The sequence below is a fragment of the Platichthys flesus genome, chromosome 21, assembly GCF_949316205.1.
Source record: "Platichthys flesus chromosome 21, fPlaFle2.1, whole genome shotgun sequence".
In the NCBI taxonomy this organism is placed as follows: Eukaryota; Metazoa; Chordata; class Actinopteri; order Pleuronectiformes; family Pleuronectidae; genus Platichthys; species Platichthys flesus.
In genome coordinates, this window is record NC_084965.1 from 16,171,257 (window position 1) to 16,190,785 (window position 19,529).

Genomic DNA, 19,529 nt, shown 5'->3' on the forward strand with positions numbered 1-19,529 from the left:
GACACATGCAATATCTCTTCATGAAAAATTCCATCAAGATCTGTGACGTTGTGGTCCAAAAGTGGGATGCTTTGACACAGAATGGCCGATATTCCTCAAACCCTCTCCCTACCTGTCCCTGCTGGGGACCAGACTGTTCAATCGTGCATTCATCAGACCAGATAGGCTGGTTTCTTTCAGTCAAGTGCTGTCGTGTATTTCACTGAGGATAGGCTTCAAATACACTTGCAATACCTTTTTAGAATTATGTAGACCACTGTGCTCTTGGAACAGTTGACCTTGTGATCTCTGCCAAAGAAGCAGACTTACAGACCCAGTCTCCACACGACTGAATTGGACCAAAGCAGAAGGATCGTGGTAAAAGTTTGGATATGTTACGTTACGATAAACATTCGTGTTAGCACTGAATGAATTGTAAGTCACTTTGGATAAAAGCGTCAGGTAAATGACATGTAATGTAAAAACACACAAATCCCAGTACAACTCTTTACTCTTCTGTTCTCTCTGAGGCTGTGGAGCATTCTCCTTGATTGTGTTGAGCTCTGCTTTATGAAACAGTTCGGGCTGTTTGTGTTTATCCACCATCAGAGGTCAAGAATGACTAATTTGCCCCTAGACTCTAGTGGTGTGAGATGGCATTTCCTCTTAATATTTGCTGCAGTAAAGACCCTTATAAGACCTCAGTTAGACAGTCAGTTGCTCCAGATCCAGTGATGCATTGATAAACATAAATGAATAAACATGTAAATTTGGTTTTGTAGCAGTTGCTCTTCATCTCTGATGTTGTTTTTGGGTGTCCAAAAACCATAATAGCAATGAAAATGTGGCCAGGCCCATTCTCGCTGTGGTCAAGCTACATGTGAAGTCAGTGGTGTGTGTAATGTAGTGGTACGACTGTGTGAGCTCCAAGAAAAGAGCCGAAACACAGAATCTAGACTATTACCAACCCACTCAATCACTCACTCTCATGTCTCCTGCTGGGTTTTCCACTGGTGCAGTGCGAGGGCGTTACTGAGCACCGATTGGTTCCTGCAGACCGATGCTGAGGGCGACACGCACTCCCTCATCAACTGGCCATCGAGGTACACCCAGGCTGGTTGTGTCCCCTCCGCAATGTCACCCGCCATGTTGCCATTTCGCTCTACTTACCAAAACCCATCAACCTTTCCCTTTTTTTTTTTTATAATAATCTCTTAAGGTGAACTTACATTTGCTCAGTTTGGGTCCTGCATTGATTAGAAGTGTTTAAGATTTTAAGCTGACCTTGCATCATCTATCATTCTTCCTCCCCATGGTCACAAGCTAATTTCACCTTTGTTTTGGACCATAACCTAATTTGTCATGCACATATTGCTGTGTTCAATGTAATCCCCATTGTGAAAACAAATGTTCTGACCTTACATCAGGGACTTGGGTTTGGAGCCTGTGTTTAAAGTTTGCATCTTCCACCCTGCTTTTTCTTTATTTCTCTTCTTAGTTATAATATGTTTTTGATAATTTTTTAACTTGTGTTTAGTACAATTGATATGATTTCAATCATTACAAAGATTGTAACACACACAAGCTGTATCTATTATTGTAGTGTTAATGTTAACCAGCACTTTGTTTCCCTGAAGAATCAGAGTTAGGGACAGGCTTGCCAGGGAAGAGGGCCGCCAGAGGAGCCCAGAGCTGGGAAATGTTACAGAGGCCCCAGTGCACCGCAGACAATATCCGCACCAGACCCCATGTTACTACACAGATCCAACAGGCCTCCATCAGGTCCTTCAAACCCAGGCTCAGCCCTCCCGACCAGGGCAACAGGAAGTTGTTGGAAACCCAACTTACCTCTCCATGGCCTCTGGTCCCGCATCCAGAAGCGGCCAGCAGCAGCAGGCTCCTGAGGACGAGCCTGAGGAGACAGAGGATGTGAAGACAGAGGGCCTCTTGAAAAGTAGAAAAGCAGTTCTTCCTTCAGAAATCCGCCGCAGGGAGAGGAGCACCGAGGACCCACGGAGAGGAAGAGCAGAGGAGGACCTAGGGATGTCCAAGGTGCAGAGCCTCAGCCACGCAAGGGAGGCTGAGGCAGAGGATGTTCCAAGAGGCAGACGCAGAGGCAGGCGAGAGGAAATTGAGCACCTTTCCCGTCTGCATTCAGTCGAGAGCAGGCCCAGAGAGAGGGAGAGTTCCTTTCATACCCACAAAGGGGCGACCGCAACCAATATTCAGCCAAGATTGCTACATGCAGCCCCAGGAAGCTCCAGCACAGCCGTGAACCTGCAGCAACAGAACCACAACCTCCAGGTGGTCAAGCAGGGTGAAGGTTTCAGTAAAGGAGAGGGCCTCCAAGACACGCGGGTGTCTGTGTCCCAGCTCAGGCACTCCTACATGGAGAGCACCACTCCTCCAACCGGCCGCAGAAATGAGCTGTAGGTGGCAAAGTAAAATGTTGCAACGCCGCTACTCACTGGCTACCTGCTGTGAAACTCAATGATGCTTGTTACCTAACATCGGCTGGCTACTGACTGACTAACATCAAAGGTCCAGTGTGTAGGACTCGGGGAATTTGAGAGAATATCATATTCATAATAATGTTTTCATGAGTGTCACCTGAAACTGATAATCCTTGTGTGTCTTGCCTAAAACACTTTGGCAAGCACACTGGATAAACTGGGCATTGATCGTCAACACCGGCCTACAATTGCACTGCCATGTTTCTACAGTTGCCCAGAATTCATAAACTGCTCACTTTACATTACCTGATTGTGAGGAGTATTCACTTGGTTGCAAACGCCACCCTGGGATGCTAAACTAAACCTACACACTGAACTTTTGCATCAAAGTACAATGACGCTGCTGCAGCGTACAAAAGGAAATAAATGTATTAATCGCTCAGCTCTAAACCGCTTAGCCTCCTAACAGTGTTTTCTTTTTTGTGGCTCTGTGGCTTATTCAGTTATTAACTGGAGCCAATGAACATGTGCATGGTTCAACTGTTAATAAATCTGCATGGCCTTGCTCATGTATTTGGTTCAAAACCATGGTTGTGACTGAAGAGTCAAACCTCTGCCTCTGCTTTGAAACAATTAAATATTTGCTTCCTGTCCCCCCCCCCCCCCCCCCCCCCCTCTCTCTCTTACTCTGCTGTATTTTGTCTATATTTTGGGTGTTGGTCCCTTACCTTGGTTGGTTCCTCCAGTGAGGTTGAGCGGGGCCGGGCGCCCTCGGGCTATGAGGCCCCATGGAGAGGGGAAAGGGACAGGGGGCGCAGGCCCCGGCAGTATATCGATCCGGGGGAGAGTAGAAAGACCTCAGAGAGGTTTAGGACGCAGCCCATCACTTCTGCTGAGCGCCAGGAGACTTCTAGGTACTGCTCTGGACTCAAGAGTGCATGGCTGAGCGTGAGGAATGCTGGGAAATGACCACATGCTCATGCATGTCAAAGAAATCAGGAAATAATGTTAATCTTATAATACAGATGTTGTGCTTATAAAGTTTATTCTGTTTAGTCTTCAATGAATGAAGTCCTTGAGCATATTAATGTCATGAGGTGGATCATAGTTCATCGCACACACACACACGCGCAAAGTCCCGTTCTCCTTGATTTCCTCTCTGACTCTAACAACATTAACAAACAGTGAGGCTTAAAGGCCAAAGGTCCTCGACTGGGCCTTGGCATTGGACATCACATGTGACCAATTACAGAAGCATGAATTGCCCTTTGTTGGTAATCACTCACTGAGACCATGGAACTGAACAGACTTCTGTAATGCCGTCTAATACTCCAACTTAGTGTGCTTACTGTTTCCATTTCCATTTTCTTTCTCCTCTAACACTGGCTGTCACATTTCCAGCATACCAGTGACGACCGCCTCTGCCTGCATCCCCTCACCACCTAAGTGCCTGACTACTCACCAGCCTTCCATATTACTGTGTTATGCATGGCTGCAAGGATATCGGGACATTTTTCTGACTCTCTGTTTTCTGCCCTTTTGAAGGTCCTGTGTGAGTTCAGATCTTGCTTCCTCTGAAGGTAAGGAGTTCTTTTTTTTTATTTCCACAAGCTTTAATTGCTAAAGTAGATTTTGTGGATTATTACTACACATCCATCTGTCACAGCATTAAAACAAGTTACTGGTTTAATGTTGTGACTGATCAGTGTATATTATTCAGTATATTATTTTATAGTCTATAAGAAATCAAACTTATAAGTGAATGTAGACATTTAGGATTTATTCCATCCAACCTACAATCAAATGTCCTGTACCATACATCATATCTAAGTCAAGTTCAGGCTCGACTGTAGCCTCTGACTGAAGTGTTGGTGAAATATAATTGATTTAACATGGTTAGTGTAAGTGGAACTATCAGCGTGGAATTATCAGTATGTTTGACTAATGAGATTGCTGGGCTGGGACTTATGTTGCATAATGTTCATTAGATATAATGTTCAGATTTGCAATAGTACAAGTTAAGCAGTTTTTTTAGGGGATAATGGATTATTTGGGTGTTCCAACTTAAGGTTAGAGGCTTCATTTAGATTTATGAGCTATATACTGAAAGTCAACACACCTAAAATACTGCAGTAAGCGCTTATAAAGCAAAAGAATGTCACCAAACACTGACCTGCGTGTCACAGATACCAGCACAGCTCTCTGAGAAAATGTAATTTCTTCAGACTCTTTTCTTGGGATGGGCTGAGTCGAAGAGATCATGGTGACGTGTTAAAGGGGAAATACAGTACTTTTCATCCTAGGCACTATGTTTACAAATCTGGGTGTGGAAATGAACGGTACTATTGGAACTTTTGGAATCGGTCCAGTAGATCACTTTTATCGGAAGCTGCAACTAAAGCTACAATGTAATCTTATGTGGCAACTGCGACAGGCCCCTAAAAGTGCCAATAAAACCAATAAACCACCAATAAAAGGCTAAAATTGATGTCAACAGGGTCTGACAACATTACACTTGTCTCGCTCATCAACATGTCTGTTTAGTGGACATTTTGTGGACTGTTGCTGCTGCCCCTTTTGTGATTGCATTCTTACCACTGCTACAGTGTCACAGCGGCAGGCGGAGGCAATCTACTGGACCAATCCCAAATGTTTTTGTAGGTGCCATTAATTTGCACTCGCATATTTGTAAACATAGGGGCCAGGCTGAAAAATACTGGAATTCCCCTTTTAAGTTTATTTCTCAGTTGCGTGTTAGACAGATCCTCCTCAACTATATCAAGCAATATTGAATGGATGATGTAACACTTTCAAGTGAAACAAAACAACCAAGAAAATTATCTGCAGCTTCACAACTCTAGTCAGCAACAGATGATTGAAATGGGACTTCAAATCTAAAAATCTCCCTTTTAAGGTCTAATGATGCATTTTTTGAAAAGCACAACATTAAATTAGTCTATAGAGTATTTTTCCTACTGTAGCGCCTCTGAGGCCAGACCCCTCTCATCTGCTTCTTATAAGCACACAGTCAGTCGGGTTGATTTTTGCACTGACGTGACCTGGAGGCAGCAGATCTCAGCTGGGCAGCGTCAATCATAGCAAATAGTTGCTCGGTGATGTCATGTCAGGTGACTTGTAGGGCGAGAGCATGTGTGCATGAAAGCAATGTCTCTCACACCTGTCCACCACTGGTGATGCCGGTCAGATGTTGAGTTGTCTGTCTTTGCTCGCAGTGATCAAACCAGATGGAGCTGGTGGTGATAATAATGGAGGTAAATATATGAATGAATAAGTCGTCTTTTTTTGCAATAGATTATATATTATTTTATAGATACTAATATCTAATAGATGTATTATCTCCAACACCTCACAAAAGCTATTTGGTTGCATCTTGTTTTAAAAGAAGAGCAGTTTTGCCCTTTAACAGTATATTTGCTGGTCCCCTAAGGTGAAAGCAGCAATAATTGTAATAACAATAATTCTACACACTTTTCACCATTTTGGCGATATGTTCACTAAACCCGGCCTCCCATGTCTGTCCTTATACAGTACATATTTTTACTTTAAACTGATAATGGCAGTCACCTCTCATTAATTGTATTTTCAACGGGTCCTGGATTCCGGAAAGCTGTGGACTATAAAGTTTCATTTCTAACAATTATCTGAAATGACTGTTGCAGATTTCCTCACCTGCAGCCAGCCAGCTATCCAGTTTCACATTTGCTCCAAGAGTACATTTTTAAACTGTTTAAATGTTGCAATGAAGTCTTGTGAGTTAAAATCGCATCAGCATGAGTTTGTGCCGCTGCTTGTTGAGGGGCTTAAATCATCATAGAGAAGTCATCCAAAGTCTCTCCTCTTCAAATGTCATTTGTCTCTTTCTGTCCCTCCCTCTGCAGCTGATGAAGAGAAACTCGATGAAAGAGCCAAGCTGAGCGTAGCGGCCAAACGCACTCTTTTCAGGGTGAGCTTCAACTATCGCCTGTTTGTCCTCTCATGTTGACAGATTCTGAAGAAATGTGCTCTGAGTTAAATCAAATCTTCACTGTGACGGTTTAGAGCTGTGGATTTGATTCAGATTAATCTCTGGCAGAGATTTAATTGAGAACATTTCAATCCGCATTTGTGGAAATGACCCCTTACATGCTTTATAGTCTTGGTTGTCAATTGAGCGCTTTGTTATGATCCCAATGAGCTTATTCATCTGCATTTAGTCCCTGTTATGATGATTATCCCTCTGGTGTTGAGGTGAGGTGAAATATTCCCCTGATTTATAATAGTATTCCATTTTTATCTGTATGTTTCCATCCAGGAACTGGAGAAGAGCATTGATGGCGGAGCTCCTAAGGCTCGATCCAGGAATGCTGCTGTGGACAGGAGACTGAGACGGACACAAGACCGATCCAGAACTCAGCCCGTCACCACTGAGGAAGTCGTCATTGCTGCCACGTAAGTTACTTGATTTGATTAAAAAAATCTCAAGAACGCATTAACTTATTTAAACACATCGTATTATGCTATAAAGGGTCAGTTCACGTAAATCATAAAACATTTTTCTCACTAGTCTAAGCTGTATCTTTCCAGGCAAATCGTTAGTTTTACTTGTGCAGACTTTCAGAGATCTGTTAAACAGTAAAATTGTGGATCATAAATTCTGTAAAGAGAAGGTTTTTATAGTTGTTTTAAAAAAAAAGTATTTTAGAGTATTTTAAATATAATTCTGTTTATATATACTGCACTAGGGTGGATGCAGAAGTCTGACTCAGATTTCCCTATAAAACATCTGCGTGGTTACACATTACCAGTGGTGTGAGACCTAATGAATGGAAATATTGTATTTTTTTCTCAACCTAACATCTGAATCACGTTTTCTGTTCTGGATATGATTCAACATTTCATTTGATTGTAATATTCCCCCTGAATTCTGAACTAAAATCTTGGTTTCAGTCACCACCCATCCTCCTGGACATCATAATACTGATTCTCTGTCAACATGCTGCATAATCCTCTCCATTAGTTTGAATTACTTGTTTTCTTAATCACCTTCCCTCTGTCGAATGTGTGTCTTCATCTCTCTCCTTGACCTCTATAGCGTCCCCTCTCATGTGCCTCAAACATCAACTGTTCACACCGCTGTAGCTCGCATCCCTAGCCCCACCCTTGTTTGCAGCTCTATCCCACCATACAGGTACATGGTAAATGCAACACATGCGTGTGCACGGGCATGAATGCTCACGCCAGCCTCAAGTGTGTGACTAACATGTTTTATGGTCACTGTTCATTCACTGCGGCACAGTAAAAGTTCAGAGTGGTGTTCTCACAAGTAGGTCTAAACCCTAAGGATGTAAACAATCTGTCATGTGAAGGTGTTTTTGATGTTTTGGTGCCCTCCTGTGTGATTGGAGGAAACTACACAAGTCCATTCTTGAATGACTCAGGAGTCTAGAAAGGTTATGTCATGATTTTTGCTTGTATTGATTCACTCACTGCCTGTGTAACCTTCTTTTTTGCTCTTTTTAAAACTGTGGGTGTCCCACAGCTCCTCAATGTTGTCCGTCTTGCTGCATGTCACTTTGCACAAACTCTTACCACGCTTATGAGAAGTCTCCCTTTCTCCCACCTCTTTGTCTCTTTGGCGCCATCATCCTCCCCTCAGCCTGCAGGCGTCCTCACAGCAGAGCACCACTGCCCACAAGCAGGCAAGGGAGGCGCGGCTGGTGCAGGAGACAAAGGAGGCCTGTGTGTCCAAGCCGGTGTCCACGATGGATGGCAAAGCCCACAGTCACGGTCAGGAGGAGCCCGACCTCTGCACCCTCAGCCTGGCAGAAAAGATGGCACTGTTCAACCGGCTGGCTCAGCCTCCGTCCAGGGTTACCCGCACCAGAGGGGACACGCGCCAGCGCAGGGCCAATGCTCGCTACCAGACGCAACCCATCATGCTGGGAGATATGGAGCAGGTAGGGGCGGAGCAGTATAATGTATAATTCATTCAGTCAAATAAGAGTTACTAAAATGTTCTTATTTCTTCAGGGTTAGGTTCAGGTTCCAAAAATCTAATTCTGAAATTGGTCTCAGAAGGCTTTTTTTTTTCAACCAGAAAAGCATCTCATTAGAGGTCCTACCTTCCCCAAGGGCGTTATTACTTTTCATTTTATGTAATATCTTTAATCCAAAGTGACTTACAATAAGTGCATTTATCGATGAGGGTACAAACCAAGAACAACAAGAGTCGCAATGTTAAAGAAACTGTTTTTGTATTCATCATAATCAAGGATGTCTCTCTACAATTGATATTTCCATCTGTAGTCAAGGATACTATTGGATTACACTTTTTTATAGATTTTATTCTATTTATATTCTTTCACGTATTCTGACTATGCTGCAGTAATGAATAAATCTCCATGTGTGGGATCAAAAAAGTTTATCTTAAGGATGACAATTATTTATTAAGTAAATAAAGACCATACCCTATATTATTAATCAGACAATATTAGGTGCAATAAGCCAGAAGGCAGATGCAGTATCCTCTGTTAAATAGAAAATCCATGAACCATGTTTCTGCTCCAGGAGTCCTCAGACATAGACATGGGGGATGAACAGGAATTGTGCGACAGCCCAGTAGAGCATCTACAAGTAAGGCTCATCTGGACAGTCACTGTGCATCTGCCTGAGACACTGGCGGCTGACGCACTCTTCGGAGAAACTGCTCTACATTGCTGTGAACATCCCACTCTGTATGCCATCGCAGTTTGAGCCCATCTCCGTGCTGTGTGATTTCATTATGAATGTACAGTGCATGGCTTAGCTTCTGATAAAGTTCTGACTCAGCTCGGCGTCATCAGGCCGTGTCATTTAAAGAGGCTGCGGTGGGTGGATGGATTGTACCCCCGACCGTATTTCAGCAAGTGCAAGGGCCTGAAAGACTCCTCTGTGGTGCGAGAGAGGAGGACAATCGCAGTTTGCCACCACATGGACTGAAGCAGCCATTTGTCAGTGCCCGTTGGAAACAAGCTACTGTTTCAGGGGGATGTTATGTGGGAGAGAAAATTGGAAGTGGAAAGAAAAAGAGGTTTAAGGACGGGGACAAGATTACTCGACGTTTCCATGGAGTTGTACTGTTGTTTCTCACTTGTTACCCTGCAGAAGCATGAGGTCAGTTCTTCATGTTTGTAAAAACTTCACATGTGAAGTGACGTTTGTATGATTGTGTGTATTTTGGCTACAGCTGGTTGCATTGTGTGCAGGCGTGGTTGCCGGCATGGCTTTGTGATGTGGGCTGTAAGTGACCAGGGAGATAGAGGCTGCCCTTTGATGCGCAGGAAGTGCAGTGAGTCCGGCAGGCGGTGATTAGTCAGCTTGATTGTCTCCATTTAGTGTGCGTGTGCAATTTATCTGATCTCTCTCTCTGACCCACTTCTTTCTTTGTGTCTCTCTCGTGTAGCTTCAGAACGGTACAGGCTCTCGGTCAGATCACCTCCCCTCCTCATCGCCCTCCTCTGCTCTGAGAGCAGGAAGCACCGTCTCCACAGACCACGCCGGAGACATCCACATAACCAGAGCGCCAGACCGTCTCGAAAACCTCCCACCCAGCTCCGACAGGTCTCTGCCCCCTCACCAGGCGGACGGCCCGGCCCTGCGCCCCCAGGACTCCGGGGACCACCTGAACCACAGGAAACTGCCCCAGGGAGAAGTCCGGGTAGATTTGGGAGGAGGGAAAAGGAAGCTGCCCTCTCCCGAGCGAGCGGTCAGGCAGTTGGCTCTGCCCCAGCCTGGAAGGGAGAGGAGGAGGGAGGAAGAGGAGGAGGTGGAGCAGCAGCGGCTGACCAGAGCGAGGGCAGAGGGCGCTGTGCAGAGCCCAGAGAGCCACATGCTACTGGAGAGGCAGGAGCAGAGGGGGTATCTGAGGGAGGACAGACACTACCCCATACCCCGGACCGTCAGTGAAGGTGAGACTGAAAGTGTTTTTGAAACTTTTATTCTGCTTCCTATACTCATACGACTCTGTTGCTGGAGATGTATAACTTTTTTTCCTTCATGTTCTCTCATTTTCCTAATGTAAACTTTAAATTTTCCTTTTGGAAAAATTACAATTATGTTTTTCCATAGTATAATACTTTGCAAAAACCTTTAAACCATATCCAATTTTACAATACCAGACTGAAAAAGAACAACACTGGTCTGCTTTTTCTTCTGGGGTACATTCCCACACACATCTCAAATATATATTAACTACATGTTTTTATTCTTTATGCAAAAGTAGATTTCTTTTTTGCAAAAATCCCGTCATTCATGTATGGTATTCACAAAAGTGTGTGAGGAATAGTTTTGATGAGTGACTGTGACTTTAACGAAACAAACTCTAAAGCAAAGAAACATTGATGAAGATTGAAACCGACTCTAAATATTGAAAGAGCAGATTGTAAGATGTGGTGTCCATTTCAGTCAACAACCATTTCTCAGTCATACATATTTCTAACTTATGTGGTTTGTGAAAGTCTTCCATTAACGTCGTGTTTTGCCCAGCCATCATTTTTGCCTGACCCAAGGTAGATCTGTTCAGAGAGAGTAGAAAAGGGTTTCATGAAAAGCTGATAACATCTGCCTGTTTGTGTGTGGAGTGGGAACAGAGGGATGGAGCAGGAGGGATGCACGGAGAAAGATCAGAGTGTCACGGTATCGACAAGAGAGCTCCAGTGTTGTTTATTAGATTAGAACTATGACATGGACATTTAAAGTGTCTGCTCTGCTTCTCACCGCTCAGTTAATGAGCTGTGCCTGGGTTGTATGTTAACTCCTTTATCCCTGGACTTTTCAGAATAATGTGTTAATTAAAAGTGTGTATCTGAGAAAGTTTGATTGTTAGATCCATTTGCAGAATCTATATTAAAATGCTTTATATCTTACTTTAATCCACCATGAGATACTGGTTAACACCCATGTAGTTGCTGTCCACTTATTGACTCTCTCTCTTTTTTGTGCGCTCGACTGCTTGTGCTCACAGATAGGCTGGAGTCGACTGTGCTAACATCCAGAGCAACAGATTCCCTCAGGACTGCGTGTCAGCCTCCAGCCGCAGATACACACAACGACGACATCGAGTTTCTGTCCGAGCACGGGGACGAACTGAGCGACGCAATGTCCGCCAGAAAAATGTCCATCAGAGAGAGGTGAGCCTGCTCAGCCATGATTTAGGCTCGGAGTTTGTCGATTTTTTTTTTTTTATATATATATATATATACAACTACTGTCAAACTTTCAATATAATTTGCGTGCAATTTATATAATGTTAGCTTTTAATATGCTTCTTGTGCCACTTAAGCCACTTAAAGAAAAAGAAGATTCTTTTTCATTCTCTGCTCAAATGTGAGTTAGATGGAAACAGAAAATTGGATCATGAGGACAAGACAGGGTGAGTTATTAGATTTTTTTCATTTTTCAGCCACTGCTGCTGCTCTGCTAAGTTCTCAAAACTAGAGGAATAAAAGAGCAGCACTGTGCTGGATGTGGAATCAATTTACATTTAATTCACACTGATGCCCTTAAATGCCATTAAACTTCGGTGCATGAGGCTGCCAAAGCTTATTTAATGAGAAACGTAGATATCATCAAAATCAGTCCTGTACACCCGCACAAGCTTCTCATTGCAATCCACTTTGTTAACAACACAACAGGCTTCCAACTGTCTTTTTAGTATTTTTAGATCTAGACTTTGTTTTAAGTGGGAAAAAGTTATATTTCAGAAAATATTCATGCATTTCTGTTTGTATTAAGTTATTAAGGCTTCTGATGTCCAGGGTTTAATTTAATGTCCACAAATCTACTAATGAGCACAATCAACAAAATGTTGGATTGTCCACAGGTCCTTAACTTTTCTGTCATTTTCAACACAGAACCTGGTGGTTTCTTCTTGGCTTGACTTTTTTACTTGGATAATAAATGTATATTTATTAGTTTGGACATTGGAAACCTTATATAAACACTTTTCAAGCAGGAGGAAATAGCGCTTAGGGTTGGAACTACTTTCATCTGAGTATTAATACACATTCGTAGCATATTGGAGAGCACTTCCTGCAGCATGACTGCGTGTGAGTCAGAATAAATAATAGTGTGTGTGTGTGTTCATTTTAGAGTGGCTGCCAGTGAAACAGTGTCTCACACTGATGTCTATTGTAATGGAGCTCTATGGCACAGAGGAATAAGATCTATCAGCTTCTGGATGTACTCACAGTACTTACTGGCAGGATACATTAGTAGTTGGTATTGTCCTTAATGGAATTTATTCACTACATAAAATGTATGAAAAATCATCAGACTCATCAATTTAAGTAATGCAAACTACTGATGATAGGTAGTATAATCATAGCTGTGGCTCAGGAGTTGGAGCAGGTACAGCAAGTGGTGTGTCTTTGTGTGTGTGTGTGTTTGTGGTTGTGTATTGGCCCGGTATAATATGCATTGAGTTGGCATTAGGTTAAAAGCTCTATATGAATTTCTCTCTACCATTCACCGCCTGAAACAGAGTCAGTTTTCACCACGAGCCCAGTATTGGATTTCCCACCAATAACTGATTACATAAGTCTGGTTATGTCACACTGTGTTGGCTGTCACAGTCGTCTGGTGTGACTGGGAAACACTGGGCAGCGATCAGACAATTGACTGATGACATAATGGAATCAAATATAAACTGCTGTTAAAGGGTTGTGTTCCAGTCTGCTCGTCGCACTTTCTGTGACATCCAACCCCCCCCCCCCAACCCCCCAACCCCTCCACGACGTCTTTGAATCTGTTTCAGTTTCAAAGCATTTAACTGGAGGCATGGTCTGTATCCCAGTTACAGTTGCTGACTTGTGTTCAGTGTCACTCTGAGTGTTGTTGCCCCTGAGGCCGAACAGGAGGTCGCCTCACTGGGTCACAGAGGGGTGGTTGTCACAAGGGGCAGGGGGCACTGCCCAACACCCTGACCCCCCCCGTCTCCGCCCTGTTTGGAGATGAGAGCTCAATAATTGAACGTCTGTTCTCGTCAAACTATAGAGTACTTAAATTTGTGATACCATAATACTCCGTATCCTGGTGTCCCCTACTACAAAACGTGAACCCTTTTACATGATTTGTGGCCTGCCCAGCATCTAGCTCCTTTTTCTGCACTGCACTTTCTCCCAGCTCCTGTCACACGACCTGATGTCTCTAAGTGATGTTTATGTCTAATTGCACTCCAGCAGTCTCAAGTGTGTTTATCTGCGATCCAGACCTCTGTCTAACTGTGGCTGTGAAATGACACACCGCCTACCTCTGTTTAGTGTCGGCTATCTTTTCTGCGAACTGACCCAGGGATTAAAAGCCGCGTGGGAACATCCCTGTTTTGTGTTGGCCTCAGTGTTGTGACAGAGGGTCGGAAGTTTAGCTGAGCGCTTAACTTTAGCGCGAGCGTGTCTACATTTAACTGTTGAACAAGATTATTGCATAAAAATGAGTGGTGTCAAACTTCCCTCCACAATTTGGTTAATAAATCCTATCCCTGAAAGTGTCAAAGTGTTTAAAACCAGATCCATAACTTGAATTCTGTTTAACATCGGCAATATGTTTCAGTATAAAAAGGTATCACAATGTATTGTTGCTTTGCAGCGAAAAGATTAAATATTATCAAAACAAAATAAATGTTTATTATTATAATGTACAGTTTTAGATAAGCAACATTTTCCAAAGCTGTTACACCTTTTTTAAATCGTAGTTGTGCACAACCTTTGTAAATTAACATATTCCAATCTATTTATTGAATTTATTCATTTAACTTAAAGTGTTTTTTGGTAGCCATTACTGTTTTTGGTTGTAAGAATCTGTCCAACAATTTCTTTGTAGAGCACAGGCCGAATATTAGAGCCGGGTTTTTCCTTGTGAGATCCCCTATTTTTTTATTTATTATTTTAATGAACTGTTCCCCTCTATCTTCCCCCTCTCCCCGCAGAGTGGCCTTGTTGAAGAAGAGCGGCGAGGATGACTGGAGGAACAGGATCAATAGGAAGCAGGATTTGGCGAAGGTGGCCATGGACGAGCAGCAGGCTCAGCTCTGGGAGGTGGAGCAGAGCTTCAAGAAGAAGGTAACCACCTGACTTGCACACTCACTGCTGAACGAACACAACAGACGAGCCTGAGATGCTGTAATGCCGCCTGCATTCATGTCCTGTGAAAAGGACGATAGAGAGTCCCAACAAAAATGCTTCATATTCCCAAATTGACTTTAAACAAGTTTGAAGACACAATCTCCACCACTGATCAGCCTGTAACTGTCATTCCATTACTTTAATAATGGAATCAGCAACATGCCACTGAGGTTTCAGTGGCATGTTGAGAAGAGCGCTTTGTTTCTGATTTTCTTTTTCTGACACTGAAGTCAAAGTCTAGAGAGCCTTTCATAATCAGGTCTGCAGAGAGCCATGGTATCAGTTCAGGATATCTCTAAACAGAGAGGTTGTCTATTGTCCGTTTTTCTGTCGTCATCTTTTTGTCTCTTTCTTCTTCTCTGTGACATTAACATCTGTTGCATGTTTTTGGGGGCGTGAACGGCGTCAAGATCTAATCTGCAGTTGTTCCAGTCATGATAATATTATATTGACTTTAGGATCTAGATCATTTGGGGCATTCTTCATGGTGCAAACTAATTTAATTCTAAACGGGAATCCATGCCAATATTGAATGGAATTATTCAGTCAAATTTCATTTTCCACTTGTGTGCATACATGGCGACATTGAATACAAAATAATAGTAAATGGAAAACAAATGTAATTGACATTGTTAATATACTACCAAAATTATGAATACGAACTCCACTGGCAAACTATTTCCGGTGCTACAGAACGTAACACTGCCCTAAGGTTAAGGAAATTGAATTTGAAAGTTTTTTTTTTCATTTTTCTTATTGCAAATTTTACTCTGAATTCGGTTTTTCTAAAAGCACCTGTTGGTTTTAAGTGTGAGAGTCAGTGACACTAACAACTGTCCACTATAATGTGTTGTCTATGTTTTGTCATGTCTGGCTTCAGCCTTTCTCTCCACTGAACTGCATGTTGCATGTAACCTTTCATTCTTCTGTTTGCATTTGTCTCTACTTGCATGTCCTCTAACTTAAATAAATGTAATTTCATCCTCTGCATGTTGAGTGTGTCTATGTTTCGAGCTCCTCTGTGTGTTTTTGAAGGGAGGGCTGAGGTGGGACGCTGCATGTGCCTCTCTGTTTAGACATATCCACAACAGCTACCATGTTTCCAGCCGCTTATCAGTGTTTGTTCAGCTCCACTCAGCAGCTCTGTCTGTATCTGAATTCTGGCTTTCAGCTCATGTAATGTCAGGCAGATCCTTGCTTCGAAGGTTCTGATGCCTTTTTGAATTATGCCATGTGCTGAAGTTGAGTGGCTTTTTACGATACGACGATACGCTACGATAAATGTATTGATCCTAAACACATGCACAATCACACGACATGCAGAGTAGGGAAATTTGTCTTCTGCTTTTGTCCCATCTGGTGAACATAACAAGACACAAAGAGCAGTGGGCAGCCATGCACAGCGCCCGGGGAGCAGATGTTGGGGGAGTAAGGTGCCTTGCTCAGGGGCACTTAGGCAGTGGGGGTAGGGAGAGTGCTCTTTGGACTTTGGAACAGATCCGGTTGTTGTCCTGGCAGGTATGTTGTAATGTCACCGCAAGGAATCGAATCAGCGACCTTCCAGTCCGATGTCCGTAACTTTCTGCCTATAGTCCAATTATTCTGCCACTATAAAAACACGGAAAACAATTATTTCTGATTGAGTTGAAGAGATTTCCAAGTAGAGATCAGGAGTAAGGACAGGGGATGTTGTTTTATCATGCTTTCATTCTCCCATTTATCAGAGTCAGTGGACACAATTCAGTCAGGTTCCTGAGCAACATTATATGAAGGCATGAGTCCTCCTGCAGCAGCCACACGTTGGATTCCCACTTGGCCTGTCAGTTTTTTCAAAGATCAAGTTCAAATTAATTTGACATGACACACAGATTTATTATGCGGCAGTTGCATGGTACAAAGACGTTAAACAGCCTCCGGTGTGTCTTCTACAATGTAGAGCCCAAACCAAATGAATTCAACCCTTGGCCGCACCCTCATTACTCAATAAATTCAGATAAAAAAAATGAGCAGCCAAACAAATGCCAACAGCAGGGCAAATGGAAATCCATCACTGATTTCAACGGGAGTGCCACACATATCGTAGTCCTCATTTTCCACCTCTGAGAGGAGCATTTCAGAAAGTCCAAGTCTTCTGTCAGAAATGTTTTTTAAAGATTTTTATCTAGTGGGTCATGTGATTTGGCCGTGGTACACAACCTTCAGAAACCATGTCCCCTCTCACCTGCGGTTGCTTGTCTGTAGGACGATGAAGCGCTGATGATGATCGATGATCTTGCTGTGTCCGACCAGCTTTGGGTAAGGCCAGTGTGCGAGGCCAGAACCAAACACACACACACAAACAAACACACACACACACAAACTAGCGGTGGTATTTACAACTAAAATGCATTTAAATTGTATTAGTTATCTTAGCTGAAAATCTTAAAATGAATTTCCCCACTCCTTACACGCTCGATGAATACACCGTTGTTGTTGTGTGTGTGTGTGTTCATGTGTTCATGTGTTGGTATTAGTGATGGTGCGCTGTGCTACAGTCACGGTGATGGTGTTGTATAGTGATGGTGTGTGCTTCTCTAATTCCCCCCTGCCTGTGCTCAGTGGTTGTCCTGTGCTCAAGGATTTCTCTCACACTGGATGTTTTCTTGGTGCTTTGATTATTCATCTCTAATTACATTTGGTGCAGGACTCTAATCATTATCCCTGTACGGAAATATCAATGACGGGAACTGTTGTTGACATTTAATTCAAAACAGTTTGCCTCCCTTCTCTGCTCTGCCTCCTGTTTCCTCTCCACTTCCTCTGCTCAGTTCTGTTGTTACTGTTGAGGTCATGTCCCTGGTCATATTCCTGTGAATTCAGGGTAATAACAGGAAGAGAAAATATTGCACATAATCGTGTTTTAGAGCGGATTATAATCTTCAAGCATACTAAATATCTTCTCATTATACTTTTGGAACATGTAGCAGGCTGTTGCTGGAGAACAAAAAGGACTTAAGGACTGATTAATAGGCGAATACTCAACTAATGGTCAGATACATGACTCAAAATGAACTTTTACTGGATGTATAACTGAGTAAGTATTTACTCAAACGTTTGCCATAGCAACTTTATAAATGGATAATATTTGTATCTACAGTTTGGTTTGCTGCATAAAAGTGACCAAAATCAATCAAGTAACCTGATTAAATATAAATGTAGTAGTATCCGTCCAAGTTAGGTATAAGAATCGTGAAGTGTGATTTTATTTTGAAGGGGTACTTTAGTACTTAATGTCCTATTTCCATAATGTTGAGGAATATGTGATATTAATTTAAAAATAATTATTAAAATATAAATAGCCAAAGTAAGAGTATCTTCACTCACACTGTATGGGTCAGGTTCCAAAAACAATGAAGGCAACACTTTGAATACGGAAATTCAATAGTGTCTTTCAATGGGCCCTCACTACAATGTACACTTTGTATAACGTATAAATCCTAAAGATTGGTAAACAACCATGTTGCTCAAACTCCACAGCCCCAGTTAATGACGCAGCATTTCACCACCAACCATCATCACCAACCACAGACAGATTTAACCAAACTGACACACGTGTTTCTACCTAAACATTTCTGATAAAGTGAGCATTGTGATTAAAATCAATGCAGTGACCCTTTAAATTAGTTCTCTCTGGTATTTTTTTTTTTCCAGTGACCTCGGTATGAAATAATAAACTCCACCCTACAGCTCCACAATTGCTGTCCTCTTGATAATATCCTGTGTGTGTGTTTCCTCTATCTGTGGCCTCCATAGGAGCCAGCCTTTGCCTCGACTCTCTCTCTCCCGAGCCTCTTTTTCATAACCTTTCCCCTGCTGAATCAGCCAGTCAGGAACGAAGCTGCTCCAGATCTCTATGCCTGCCTCGCCACTGCCCTGCTCCCTTCAACTTGAAAAATCCAAACGCATAATCACAAACACCATCGTTTTAACAGGCAAATGTATTATAATAATGTAATAAATGTATTGCAAGAGAGAATCTATCAAATGTAATGTACAAGGAGCAAGGATTTTTTAAATTCCTTTTGTTATTTGGGAACAGTTTCACGACAAATACTACAAATTCTTGAACCTCTCCACTGCTTCAGTTGCTGCTCTTCCCGCAAAGCAATTTTGGCCAAAGCTCCTTTGGATTACTAATGCTCTGCAGTCCTTTACAGCCACACTGCCCCTGTTGTCTGCCATTCAATATCCATCCCTTCCCCAAAGCCTCATCACTGTGCCCATGAGGACAGCATGGCAGTCCCTGCACCTTCCAGCTTATGCAGAGAAACATTTCCGCCATATACACAGCTGCTTTCTTATTTTTTTCCATCTTCATCTCATGATCCTCATCCTGTTTTACGTCATCTCCACTGGTTGTGAAGGCCCCCAGTTCTCCCAGACCCATGCAGGTGGATGAGAGACACCCCTGGAGACGGAAGGTGACTCCCTTTGTCAATACTGTGTACAGTGCTCTGGCAAATATCTCACATCCCAACCACCCACTTCCGATTTGAACGAGTCACAACATAGTTTGTTCATCTTAAAAAAATTGTCTGCTACCCTCTGCTTCATTGTATTACCTAAAATCTTGTTCCTTTTAACTTTATGAGAGATACTAAAATATTTTAAAGTTCAATTACTTGGATTAATGTCTGCTCTCACATTCTCATGCAACCAGCAGAGGAGAATAAAAATGAATTATTGTCCTTTGGATAAAAAAAAAGGATTAATGGGCCTCATGGTTATTCGTTGTCCCCCCTTGGTGTCCTTGGTATCCTTGTTTTGCTTGTGTGTTTGTGAATGTGGCTCCTTGTTTGAGCAAAATACTACATTTAATTACCGTGGATAACACTTTAACACGATTGAACAGAGCCAATGACACAGTGAGATGCAGTCCTAGTTCCATTTTGATTTTGTT

At 42.6% G+C, this 19,529-nt stretch overlaps 1 protein-coding gene across 3 annotated transcripts in view; it reads left to right on the forward strand.

Moving 5' to 3' along the window:
- Positions 1-19,529, forward strand: part of svila (supervillin a) — a 64,750-nt gene that overhangs the window by 31,943 nt on the left and 13,278 nt on the right. For 2 of the 3 annotated variants that reach the window (XM_062379487.1, XM_062379485.1), the window contains exons 7-21: positions 1,617-2,408; positions 3,179-3,346; positions 3,978-4,012; positions 5,666-5,704; positions 6,332-6,396; positions 6,745-6,881; positions 7,525-7,620; positions 8,089-8,389; positions 9,000-9,065; positions 9,874-10,378; positions 11,434-11,599; positions 11,752-11,841; positions 14,395-14,527; positions 16,832-16,885; positions 18,994-19,050. In XM_062379487.1, coding sequence (XP_062235471.1) covers positions 1,617-2,408; positions 3,179-3,346; positions 3,978-4,012; positions 5,666-5,704; positions 6,332-6,396; positions 6,745-6,881; positions 7,525-7,620; positions 8,089-8,389; positions 9,000-9,065; positions 9,874-10,378; positions 11,434-11,599; positions 11,752-11,841; positions 14,395-14,527; positions 16,832-16,885; positions 18,994-19,050 — 2,704 coding nt within the window. The remainder of the gene's footprint in view (positions 1-1,616; positions 2,409-3,178; positions 3,347-3,977; positions 4,013-5,665; positions 5,705-6,331; positions 6,397-6,744; positions 6,882-7,524; positions 7,621-8,088; positions 8,390-8,999; positions 9,066-9,873; positions 10,379-11,433; positions 11,600-11,751; positions 11,842-14,394; positions 14,528-16,831; positions 16,886-18,993; positions 19,051-19,529) is intronic. The other variant, XM_062379486.1, reaches the window with a different exon arrangement.